Genomic DNA, 13,512 nt, shown 5'->3' with positions numbered 1-13,512 from the left:
AACTCATTCCTCCACTGTCCTTTTCCTTTTGTTATTTGATAAAATTAAAAATGTAAGTTTTTATTTTAAAAAATCAGCCTCATATATTAACTGTGCAATCTTAGACAAGTCATTTAACCTCTATCTCAGTTTACTCACCTACAAAACAGGGGGTAGCATAGCATCTACTTCACAGGGTTGTGAGCATCAAATAAGATTAGCTCCATGCCTGGCACAAAATAGGCATTATATAAATTCCTTTTCCCCTTTCATGATGACTTGGGAAGTTTAGTTTGAAAACTACAAAATGTGTTTCTCACATTTTTAAAGATGCTAAGGAGTTTTAAAAGAAATCATTCTATTTGTGTTTAGATAGAATAACATTCACCTGATTTAGAGTCTGGTAGGACCCAGGGGAAGCTGTTGTGAATAACAGTGTGCTTAGATAACATCTTCTACCTGAGGTACTTACTCTCTGAGAAAGATCTATCAGGTGGCCTATGTCATGAGTGGAGGGGACATGTTTTTCCTCATTCTACCCAGTTGGAGATTTGCGGCCAGGGGAGGAGGTAGCAGCAAATCTTAAGACAACAAACCTAAGATAAAAATTCAGGATGATGCTGCCTTTGATACTAGGTTTCCTCACTATCAACAGAGTGAATTTTGGGAGTCCTAGCCAACAGACTTAGATATGGTGGCAAAATTAAGTCCACGTTCCTGGGAAATTGGGACTTCCTCGCTCAGACATAATTACAGCAAAGAAGGGGGTACCTATTCAGCTCTCTCCTTTCTTGCAGCATTTTATATTTATCTTATGCATTTCTATCATTATTTGGACCTTTTTTTTTAATCTCTCCTAAATAGATCATTGTTCTAATGTGGGACTCATAGTTGAGTTTTCTTCCAGTCTCTGGCAGATAATATAACTCTTTGCTTTCAGAAATAGTGAAACAGAAAGGCAAGATCTTTGAAAGCAGACACTATGTCAATTCATTTTTCTGTGCCAGCCCTTAGCAGGGTGCCTTATAAATAATAATGATCATTGCAGCCATATTTATCTCATTTGATCATGTCAATCCTCTGAGGTAAGTATACCCCTTTATAGTTTAGAAAACACTTTGCTCACAGCAGTGCCACAAAAACAAGTGAGAAAAATATTATTATCCCCATTTTTCTGATGAGAGAGGCTGCAGTCTTAGAGAGACTGGGTGGCTTGCTTATAATTACACAGGATAGCCAACACTCAAATCCAAGTCTTCTGACTCAAATTCTGTATTCTTTTCAGTGTACCAGGCTCAAGCTCCCTCAGGAAAGGGTGCTGCAGATTATAGGAAACTAGAACCCAGTCTGATAGTGAAGTGATTTAGGTTTAGTTTGGAGATTTCTTTCCTCTGTGGGTTAAGTAGTTTCATAGAATACCTAGTGTCATTTAATAGCTTTAGTTTATTAACTGGGTAGTTTGGGGGAAAGGGGGATTTTGCTTTAGTTCATCTTGTCACTCTGAAAATCATTGTAATTTATTACAATATGAGGCTTACCAGTAATTTTGCTTCATAGTCCCTGCATGGTTCAAGGCAGGCTATACATTCCCTCCTGTGTCATCCTCTAAATTTCCCAAATAATTTATCTGAAGAAAGTCATTGGGAGAGTTCATGGGGACAAAATCCAATCTCTAATGTTAGTATGACAAAAAGGTAGAATGATGTCTTGGACCAAATGTTTGTGCACGGCTCATGAGACTTATGCAGGGATGGGGGTGAGGGTAAAAGAGGGTATCCCTGGGATGGCATCATTTAATTTCCTTTTCCTTCCCTTCTTCTCTTCCCCCACCAATACCAGTAGAACCCTGTCCAAAGTTAGATAGCTGGGCAGGAATGCTCTTTACTCAATAGTATGGCTTCCTCCATGGGATATACAGTTTCAATTTGAGACCTTATTTGAGACCTTATATTCTATCTGAGACCTTATAAACTACAGAGGAGTATGGGGCTACAGAAGAGCAGGCCATGGGAACTGCTTTTAGTTAACCTAACTTTTCCAAGGTGGTGCAATAGATAGAGCACCTGGCCTGGAGTGAGGAAATTCAAATGTGGCCTCAGACACAAGTCTGCACAAATCACTTAAACTTACCTGTTTCCTCTTCTGTAATATGACCTAGAGAAGAAAATGGCAAACCACTCCAGTATCTTTGCTAAGAAAACCACAAATGGGGTCACAAAAAGCTAGACACAACTGAACAATATCAAAACTTCCCAACAGGATGAAATATACCTAGAGACTACCTCAGCCCAGCAGGGAGGGAGAAGACAGCTAGTCTTATGCTAGATTTGCCAGTTACTTTCCTAAAGCTAGTAAGAATTTATGCATGGTTGAATCATAAACTTTCCTGATTTTATATATATTTTATTTAATTCCAGGATATTCCCTGGAATAATAAACTGGCTGGAAGAACAATAAAGCAATTAGGTGGCTATGTGCTGGATTTGGCACTAGGAATACCTAAATTTTAATCCTGCCTCAAACACTTATAGGCAAATAAATCTCTTAACCTCTCTCAGCCTCAGTTTTCCCACCTGTAAAATAGAGATAACTAACTGTAACACCTGCTTCACAAAGTTGTCATGAGGAGCAAATAAGTAAACATGATACATAGAATAATTTGCAAACCTAAAAGGTTATATAAATATTAGCTATTAATATTCTGAGTAATAACTCAGAATAACTCTCCACTAATTGAGCAGAGCAACAACATGAATAATTCCAAATTCCAAATAATAGACAACCTAAGAGTTGAGTTTGAGTTTTTCTGTTGAATTTTAGGATGAACTGTGTTAGATTTGCTTTTTACCACTACCCAACTCCTCCAGAAAACTGACCTTTTTAATTTAGTTTGGCTTCAGTTAACTGTCTAACCTTTTTACAATGGAAATAACAGTTATTAGTATATGCAATTATAAGACCTGAATTTGAGTCTAGGCTGTGCTTAGGAAGGTATTTTGAGTTGTGGTGTCATTATCGCTAAGATGGGGGCAAGAATATTGGTACTGCTGCTATCTCAAGATAGTTTTGAGGTAAACACTTTATCAACCATAACATGCTGCCTAAATGTCAGCTGTTATTACTCCCTTTTTAACACTGGAACTGGCAGTGGAGAGAAAGGATCCAGGCAATGGTAAATTACAATGAAGCTAGCCTATAATTGAATATTTGTGGCAAATAACCTAAGCATATTCTATCAATCACAATCCAACTTGACTTCTCACTGGGGCATGGAGATGACTTCTAGTTCTTGAAACACTATATATGCTTTTGAAGTGAAAGCCCTGACATATTTGGTCAAACTAAACAGACATTCAGTGTAAGACCTAGCAATGAAATGTATACCTGCCATTGAAGATTGGGCTACTATGTGCTGATTTTTTTTTTTTTTTTGATTAAACAACAGTAACTCATGAAATTGTAGCAGTCATTAGGAAGATTCAACAGTGCAGAAAGGGATTGCTGTACAGTTCCATTCTGTATCTCCCAGAGAAAAGCCACAATAAAGAAATCATCAATAAGCATTTATTAAACATCTACTATGTAAATGCCAGACTAGTTCTCAGTACTGGTGGTAAAGACAACAGCAAAACATATCCTGCCCTTCAGGAGCTTATATCTTACCACAGATATTTTGAAACATAGATGCAATTCATGCATAAACTATTCATGGACTCAAGGCTATATAGATCTTCTATTCTAATCTTTCCATTTTCAGTGAGATCCAGAATGATTCTGTCTTTTCCAATATCATGCAGTAGTGTTTACTGTCCCCCTTGTAAACAGCACTATATAGAGACTAACTCTAGGGATTTGTATGTATAGATTGTTCCAAATATGATTCATATGATGGGCAAACAAGAAAAGTATTGAATAGAATTGGATTAATTTCAAAGGGAGGAATGAATGCCACAGTAAAGAAAGAACTTTGATTTGGAATCTAAATACTATACTTTTACCTATTTCTTTTAAAATTTTTAATGGAATATTATTTCTCAGTTACAAGGAAAGATGGTTTCCAAACATTATTTTTGTAAGATTTTGACTTCCAATTTTTTTCTTTGTCCCTAAAATAGCATGCAAACTGATATGTTATACATGTACAATCAATTTTTAACATTTCCATATAAGGCACGTTGGAAAAAAAAAATCAGAACAAAAGGGGAAAACCATAAGAAAACAAAACAAAACAAAACAAAACAAAACAAAAAAAACAATAACAACAGGAAAGTGAAAATAATATCCTTCAATCCACATTCAGTCTCCATATTTCATCCTCTGCATATGAATAGCATTTTCCATCCAAAGTCTATTGGAACTGTCTTGAAAAAGCAAACAACAAATGGTGAAAATAGTATGTTTTGATCTTCATTCAAGCTCCATAGTCCTCTCTCTGGATGTGGATAGCATTTTTCATCCCAAGCCTATTGGAATTGCACTGGATCGCTATATTGCTGAGAAGAGCCAAGTCAATTGTAGTTGATCATTGCACAATCTTGCTGTTACTGTGGACAATGTTCTCCATTTTTGCTCACTTCACTCACTTAGTTTATGTAAATCTTTCCAGGCTTTTCTAAAATCAGCCTGTTCATCATCTTTCATAGAAATATAAGAAATTATATTACATTGTATTATAGATTCTAATATATTCATATAAAATAATTTATTTAGCTAATTTTCCAATTGATGGGCAAGAATTTTCAGTTCCTTGCCACCACAAAAATAGCTGCAACAAACATTTCTGCACATATAGGTTTTTTTCCACTTTTTTTTTATCTCTTTGGGATACAGACATACTAATGACACTGCTAGTTCAAAGAGTATGCACAGTCTTTGGGGTATAGTTCCCAGTTGCTCTCCAGCCTAGCTAGATCAGTTCATGACTCTACCAACAATATATTAGTGTCCCCATTTTCCCACATCCCCACCAATATTTATTATTATTTTTTCCTGTCATTTTAGCCAATCTGACAAGTGTGAGGTGGTACCTCAAAGTAATTTTAATTTGCATTTCTCTAATCAATAGTGATTTAGAGCATTTTTTCAGATTATTATAAATGGCTTTAATATATTCATCTGAAAACTGCCTGTTCATATCCTTTGACCACTTCTCATTTGGGGAATGGCTTGTATTCTTATAAATTTGACTCAATTCTCTCTATATTTTAGAAAGGAGACTTTTATCAGAAAAAAATGTTCTCTAGCTTTCTGCTTCAAGGACTAGAGTTTTAATTCCAGTTCTCTCATCATCACTATGATGATACTGGTCAAGACACTTAACTTTTCTGGATCTTTCTTTCCCCCTCTGTGAAAAGACAATTGAATTAAATTAGCTCTAAGGTGTCTTCCATCTCCTTGTTCATGACCCCTTGTAACTATAAATTATGGGAGATACAAAAAGTGCCAGATGCTTATCCCTGGCCACAAAGACCTTAAATTCCATTCTGACAAATTATAAATCTTCTGTTTTTATTTCCTCCAAGATGCTTACAGTGCCACTAAAAGGTCATTCTCACACTCCTCGGAGAAGGAAGCCAAAGTATGGAGCTGACAGTTCATTTTTCTCAAGGTCACAGCAAATCAGGAAGTACAGAGAGCCAAGAATAGAAACCAGGAGTCCTGACTTCCAGTCCCCCTTGAAGGAGAAGAGACAGTCAGAGGGCCAAAGCAAGTGGATGGGCAGGAACACTCACAGGCCTTCTGCTCTGGATTTCTTATTTATAGGATAATCTCATCCAGCCACTTTGCCAAGACCTGTTCTTGGAGAGGGGCAAAAAAAAAAATAGCTCTAGAGGAAAAGTTGAAACCAAGCTGATTAATCAGCTCAATTGAGAAAGATTTTAAATTAGTAATTTCTACTTCTTTAGGTGCTGCCTTAGTTTCCATATTGCCAGGGATGAGGTAACTTAATGTGGCTTTGCCTGAGTTCTACAAGGTATTCATTGGAAAAGTTAACAGTTGCAATACTTGTGTTTGGGGTTGCAGTGTGTAACAGCTAGTTTAAGGTTTCACTCAACTTTTGTGTGAGAGTTTTCTTTTTTATGTGTTTTCTTTTTATTTACTTACCTGTGACCAGACAGATGCTAGGGAGAAATCTGAGGATCTGTCCAGAGATATAAGGAAGGAGAAGAGACTTAGTGGTAGAAGGAACTTTAGACAACATTGACTGCAACCTCTTCATTTTACATATAGGGAAGCTCAGGCCCAGGGAAATTCCGTGTCTTGCCCAATAATATCACTCAGGGAAGAATGGAAAGGAAGAAGGGAAGGAAGGAGGGAGGGAGGGACAGGATTCATTAAACTGATTTTAGACCTATTGCCCGATTTCTCTTTTTTTACTGTCTAATTTTGTTTGGAGGAGTCTACTCAAATCTGCATGTTAAAGGGGAATTGTGTAGAAAGTTTTGGCAATTCCAGCAATAAGCTGAAAGGATGTTCTCCCTCCTAGTGCTCTATTCACTATTACAACCAAATTGAACAATTAAAAAAGAAGACAAAAACACTCATATCAGATATGCATAGTTTAGCAAAAACAGATTCCTGCCCTGATCAAACAATGCATTATCTTATTTTGCATTTTAAACCTCTGGCAAGGAAGCAGGTCACCTGCTTCAAAAGGTGTATGTTCTGGAATTGTGGTTTATCATTAAGTTGTTTTTCTTTATATGTTGTTGGTTTTGTATTATGTTATTTTCCTAGCTGACTTCTCTCTGTTGACAGATAAGGGAATTAAGGAATGACGCTTTGCCCCAGATTTGAAAGTTCCTATCTTAATCCAACCCTGATCCCATAGACACTTAGAATCATAAAACCTGATAGTAAAAAAAACAATGGATTTCCTTCTCACCTTAAATCTTTCAATGATCTACAAAAGTTATCTAGTCTGAAGAGGAATTCTCTCTACACTGTGCCAAAAGCAAGTAGTCAATGACCACTGCTTTAAGGTCTCTGGTGATAGGAAAAATAACTACTCCCTGACATTCAGTATTTCTCCTAAATTGGCTCATTGATCATCTCTGATTATTAGGAAGGTTTTCTTTATATCCAACTCTATAATTTCTTTTCATTTATTCTATTTCATTGGTTATATAGGACCTAATATATTGACCTAAGAGGTCAGTAACCAACTCCCTCCACTTTGCACATAAGGAAAATCCAATACAAAGAAATTAAAGCATTTTGGCCAAAGACTCACAAATAGCAGGTTGTAAGACCAGGATTCTAAGTCTGATCCCTTTTCAGTACAACAGCTCTTTAGTACTTAAAGATTGACCAAATTTACTGAATCAATACTCCTCCACAGGTAAACTATGCCTGAAACACAGTAAGCCCTTAATAAACACTTTTTGATTGATCAAATATCCACAGTTTTTTAGGCCAGTTTCCATAAAGCATAGTCTTCATTCTTGTTAAATCCCCCCTCCCGTTTGTCATGGACAGCCCAGAACTGAACCCAGTTCCAGCTATGGTCTGACTATGACATAGCATAGCAGAATTATAGGGTCCCCTGTCCTGGACACTGTGCTGCTCTCTATTCACTCAGCCTGATTCAGCATCTGCTCTTTGGACTTTTGTGCCGTGCTTTGGGCTCACATTGAGCTTGAAGTTCAGCCCTAGCACCACCTCAGTATCCCTTGGATCACAGTATTACCTAAATATCCTAAAGCTGATCTTTTCCATACTTCTCATCATGGACAGAAATGGATTGTGGAATAGAATAAGGATAGAGTGTGGGATTATAGAAGAGGGCCTTGGTGAGATTTTTCTTCCTCATAGTTTGGAGCTGGTGAGGGTGGGTTGGATGGAATCTAGAGGAAAAGAGGGTAAATCCAAATCATACCTTCCTTCACCCTAGGACCTCCTGCAGAATTCCCCCAATTCCATGACAGGAGTCTCCAATAACCCCCAGGGCATTGTAGTACCAGCCTCAGCACTCCAGCAAGGCAACATTGCAATGACAACAGTCAACTCACAAGTTGTTTCAGGTGAGTAACAAAAGGGAAGAGGAAATGGTGTGTGGTCTAAAGACATGTGAGACTCCTTAGAATAAGGACTGGATTTGGAGGTAAAGATGGGGAGCTTCAGCAGATAACAGGCCAGAATCTAAGTTTGGGAGGGGAAGTTAGGTCTCAGTTTAGAGAGGGAACTGAAGTCCATCTACAGCATTTTTCTGGGTCATTCATTCATTCATTGCTGAACTGTTCATTATCTGACTAGAAAGGGGCTTAGAACAGGCAGTCCTCAAATACTTCTTGATAAGGAGATACTCTCTCCTTGTGCAGGCAGACCAGTTGGCAGTATTGCCAAATTTCCTCAAATCTCACATGTCAGCTTTGGAGAAACTAGGAGATAAATCCCATAGAACCCCGGTGAAGATGATTATAGCCAGGAAGGAGGGGCTTTTCCCCAAATGGCCCATTGACTATAAAGTTTCCCCCATCTGACTTCCCCTTTAACATCCCACTATAGATTGAGCTCCCTCATCTTAGCTCTCTGAGCTCTGTGATCTTTAGGCTTCCCCACTGAATCCTGTAGATTTGTAATTTTCCAGGATAGTGTCAGTACTGGGCATGAACCCTCAAGAATTGGACTAAAGGCTCTCCATGTAAATACAGGGTCAGCTCAAGGGTCTAAAAGAACAGCTATGTTTGAGGAGAGAAGCACACTGCTGGTGATTTAAAGTCCATTTTTATTCCAGGTGGAGCCTTGTACCAGCCAGTTACCATGGTAACCTCCCAGGGTCAGGTGGTCACCCAAGCAATTCCCCAGGGAGCTATCCAGATCCAAAATACACAGGTAAGTTAAGGAAGAGAAGAGAAGCTATCTGTGGACCTTCTTAAAAAATAACTAAGCAAAGCTGCCTCAGTGGTATGGGGAAGAGGGGGTGCCCAGGTTGGGTATAGATGAGGATTAAGCTGACAATTTCAAAGGGACAGATGCACATTTACATAGTATTTGCATGTTCACTCCATCCCCAGAAAACTCTTCCCCAAGGAAGTCAATATTTCTCTTCCCCTACTACCTTCTCCCTTCCCCAGGCCCCGTTATTTCATTTCACTTTATTTGTACTTTTCCTGACTAATCTACCATCTTGACCTAAAATGGGAAAATCTTGTTTACTAGAAAAGTCCCCAGAAGCCTTTGCTCCCTACTCCCAAAAGATTAAAAGGAAAAGCAGGGTCCTGTGTGAGTGAGGTGAATGGAAACTGCTAAAAGATGGAGGTAGCCATGCAGTTTGGGGATGATGGGGGAAGGGGAGCATTGTCAAATAATTGGGATTGGATCATTTTCCTGTAGGGTCATTTGAGGCCAAAGCCAGAATTCTGAATGATCTCAGCTGTGAAGCCCTGTCTAATTCACGTCCAGCCCTCTGCATTCTTCCTGTGTCACCAGAGGGATGCAGCGGGTGCTATTCACCATTCCCTCCCCTTCCCCCTCTTGGGAATCTGTTTGAAAAAGCTTATATGTCTTGTACTTTGCACTGCAAGACTTGATGGGATTTGAGGTTTGTCTGCTGGTGTTTTTTCTTAACTTCGTTATCCTTCCCCCTCACTCCTTTTGTAGAGTTAGAAGCAGGGGCCCCTAAGGAGAAGCTGCCTGGCCATTTCCTTACACATCAATCCCCTTTGTCCTACAAGCCTTCCTCACCCTCACTTCCCCTGTTACCTAGGGAGACAGGCTGTGCTACTGGTTAAGCCAGGAAACACTGGCCTGGCTCCAGAGGGAAGAGAGGGTTGAGGTGGAGGGAGGGACAGGAAACTGACAGGTCTCCTTCCTTTTAGCTCTGGCCTCCAACCAGCCTACATGTCCACAATGGTGCTTTCATTTGGGCACAGCCCTTCCTGCTCTTCCTAGATTTTGTGCTAAACTTGAAGAAGATGGGGACTTGAATTAATACTGCTTTATATATGCTCTCCTGTGCCCCAGGAATCCCCTCCCATCTCAGTCAGTCACCCATCTTTCCTTTCCTATTTTCAATTAAACATTTATTAATTAGTAAACATTTATTATGTGCCAGATACTATGCTAAGCACTGAATTTACTAAATATTTATTAAGCACCAAATTTGTGCAAAGTTCTGCCCTTTTAGATGTTCTATCTCTGTTCTTCTATGATCTTGGAATACTTCACTTGTAAAATGGAAGGGATGAACTAGACAGTGTTTATTTAAGTGATCCTTTTATCCCCTTCTTTAGCCTTTCTCTTCCTCCCTTTTCCACTACTCCCATCTCTGCCATATTTTAGTCAACCAGACAGGCCCTCTGTTAGGTAGGTCTCTGGCAGAGAGAGGCCTGGCCCTTGAAGAGAAGCTGAGCTGAGTTGGGGGAAATCCTAAGACTTTAAGGAATGAGAGAAGGAGGAGCTTCTTGATCTAAAAGTTTTATACCTCTGTTTTCATTTGGTAAAGATTATAAAAATCACTGGGGACCTGACACTGCAGTGCTACAGAAATACCCTTGAGCCCATTTTTCAGGGTAATTCTCAGTCAGTAGCCTTCTCTGCTCTACATGGGCCCTGCTTCTTATGCTATTTCTTACTTGGATATAAAAAGGGGACTCAGATGGGGGAGCCCTTCATATGGAAAACTTCTTGAAGGTTGGAGTTTTGCATAACCGCCAATATTCCAAGACAGCTCAATCATGTCATTTGTAATTCCCACTGGCAGCCCCCTTACACTCAATCACCAAACAGAATACTGGGAGAACCTAGCCCAATGCAAATCTTTATTCCTGGCAGCATGTGCCCTGAATTCTAGTCTGTCTCCTTTCCTGTCCTGTTGAACTGAGTTGAACTGCCTGTTAGAAAACTTGAAAAGTCCTTTTTTATCTTTTCTTTTGACACTAAAACAAGAGCAAAGAACATTAGGATTTGGCATCTTAGGACCTCGGTTCATATTATGCATCTTTTACTTCTATAATAGCAAATTCCTTTGTCTCCATAGACTTCTCTTTTTACATTTTTAACATAAAGGGGTTGGACTAGATAGTTTCTAAAGCTCCCTCCTCTTTTACTGCTATTGTTTTATCTATGATCCTAAGCAATTCAGAAATCTTCTATGTACTAGAAAGGTTACCCCCAATGCAAAATCCCAAAGAAAAAGAAGTCAAGACGTCTTACTTAGGAAGGTAGTAGTACAATAGAATGGATACTAGCTCTGAAATCTGGACTCATGTGCAGATTCTGCCTTTGATACTTAGTACCTATGAAACCTTAAAGAAATAACCTGGATCTCAGTTTTCTTATCTGGAAAATAAAGGGGCTGGACCAGATGGACTCCAAAGTCCATCCTAGTTTTAGATCTATCAAATCTATTATCCTAAAACAGTGACCAATTACTATTCCAGAAGAGTCCATGATGAAATATACCTACTTCCTGACAGTGAGGTGATAGACTCATAGTTGAGTCATATAATTTTTGGAACTAGTTAATGCAGAAATTTGTTTTGCTTAACTTATGCATTACAAAACTTGGGGTATTTTGAGGGAGTTGGGTTGAGTTTTATCTTTTGGCAATGCAAATAGTAGGAGGTAGATTTTTAAAAATAGATTTTTACTTACTGAAAAAGTTAAATTAATTTTTTTAAGTCTATGATCCCAGGATTTCCCAGAACTCTCAGAAATGGAATAATATCCATTTCTATTGCCTGTTGCTTCACTACCTCCATTCTGCCCAACACTCTTAGTATGATGTCTACAAAAATCCTGGATAAGAGAAGAGGAGGATAAGAAGGAAAAGGGACCACCAGGCTCTACCCCAGGGAGTGTACCACCTTCTAAGTTTTCTATGTCTAACAGGTTTATCTCTTTCAGCATTGTCTAGTCTGAGATCAGTTCTGTGGTAGAGTTTTTTATCTCTTCCTGATCTTTCTCTATTGTATGTTTCCACCCAGAAGCTTTCCACCCCCTCACTTCTCAGTGAGGGGAGTCAGATATCAACCTGAAATATTATTGTTCACTCATCACAACCAGCATGACTAAGCAAATGACTAAGTGCTACCTCTACTTCCTTTCTTTTTAGATGATTAAGGGCCAAGACTGATCTGCTTCCTGGGAGCCCTTTAAAATGGGAAGGAGGGCGACATTTTTTAAGAATAAAAGAAATTTTCTTCCCAGCTAGTTTTGCAAATGGAGTAGGGAGAAAAAAATGCCTATTTGATTGTGAAGACTCCTTCACGGAATCCTTCCTCATGGACCAGGGAGCATCCCAGCAGGGCACAAACACTGAGCAGGCTAGCAACCCAGCAATAATAGATTGTTGGTTGTTGTCTTTTGTTCTCAAAGAGTAACAAGATGACATTACCATGATGGAGTCAAGGTTTAGCAAAAGATTGTACATCTTTCTCCCAGAATCAGCCTTGCTAAGCCGAGGGTCCAAGGAGGCTTATCACCAGAATATTCTACTCCTTCCCTCCCTAATGAATCCCTAATGAATTTTTTTTGTTCCTGTTGTTAGCCTGGACTTCAACCTCATATCCTTTTTGTCCAGGAGGAAAGGTCAAGGTTAATTTGAACTTTTTTGTTGTTGTTGTCATGAAAACTCACTGCTTTTCTGTCAGGGCATGATAGAATCTGCCTTGGTGGAGAAGGTACTTACAGTGGTACAATTTTTTTTAAAACCCTGAAGCTCTGAAAAAAAAAAAGTACTTTGGGCAATAAAAAAGAAAGTGAAGGGATAGAGTTGTGATAGGAAACTGAGGCCTATGGAACTGAATCAGGGTACTTGGATTTATTCACTTGGACAAGGCCCTGGAATTTTTCTGGAGTTGTGTGAACTTCCTAGAATCCTCCATAATGTCACTATCAGCCTCCAGATTGAGAAAATCCTTTTCCTCAAAGGAAGCAGTACCTTGCTGCAGTGCCAGGCAGGGGTAGGTAGGACAATCAGTGAACACTTAATTCTTAGAGCATCATTGGTTCTGAAATCTCAGAAGCACTTTAACATTCAAGTTTATGAGGTTGGAAATATTTCTTCCCACTTTGTAGGGAGAGAAACTGAGGCACAGAAAAGTTAAATGATTTGTTTAAAATCACTATGGATTAGCCCTAGGGCCAGGTCTTCTAGTCCAGCCCCCTCATTTTACAGGTAAGGAAGCTGAGGTCCAGAGAGGATAAGTTATCTTCAAGATCACTTTGCCCCCAGAAATGGCCAAACTGAGATTAAAAACTCTGGTCCTGAGATTCCAAGTTCAGCTCTCTTATCTCACAGTTTCCCTCTCTTATAGCCAGGGACACTTTTCATTCTTCAATTCTTATCTCTATCCTCCAATTTCCTTTCTTCCTGATTCCTTGATTAGTTTTTTGAACCTTTGAGGAGGTCTGGGATCCAAAAACAATCTCCTTCCTTTCTCCCAAGCTACCTCCACCTCATGTAGATAACACATTCTTCGCTGCATCTAAATGAGATTTGGACTCTTTAGTTAATAGGGAGTTTGGGGACCACAAGGGCAGGGGCACAAATCTGGCCAAAGGCCTTTTCCAATGCCAGCACAATGT

At 39.1% G+C, this 13,512-nt stretch overlaps 1 protein-coding gene across 2 annotated transcripts in view; it reads left to right on the top strand.

The window, feature by feature from the left end:
- The window catches only part of PKNOX2 (PBX/knotted 1 homeobox 2), a 355,675-nt gene that overhangs the window by 313,962 nt on the left and 28,201 nt on the right, over positions 1-13,512 (top strand). For both annotated transcript variants that reach the window (XM_031960947.1, XM_031960946.1), the window contains 2 exons: positions 7,874-8,003; positions 8,717-8,814. In XM_031960947.1, the coding sequence (XP_031816807.1) occupies positions 7,874-8,003; positions 8,717-8,814 (228 nt within the window). The remainder of the gene's footprint in view (positions 1-7,873; positions 8,004-8,716; positions 8,815-13,512) is intronic.

This window comes from Sarcophilus harrisii, chromosome 3 (assembly GCF_902635505.1).
Source record: "Sarcophilus harrisii chromosome 3, mSarHar1.11, whole genome shotgun sequence".
NCBI lineage: Eukaryota > Metazoa > Chordata > Mammalia > Dasyuromorphia > Dasyuridae > Sarcophilus > Sarcophilus harrisii.
Note: the sequence above shows the minus strand (reverse complement) of the source record. Positions and strands in the feature narration are given on the sequence as shown.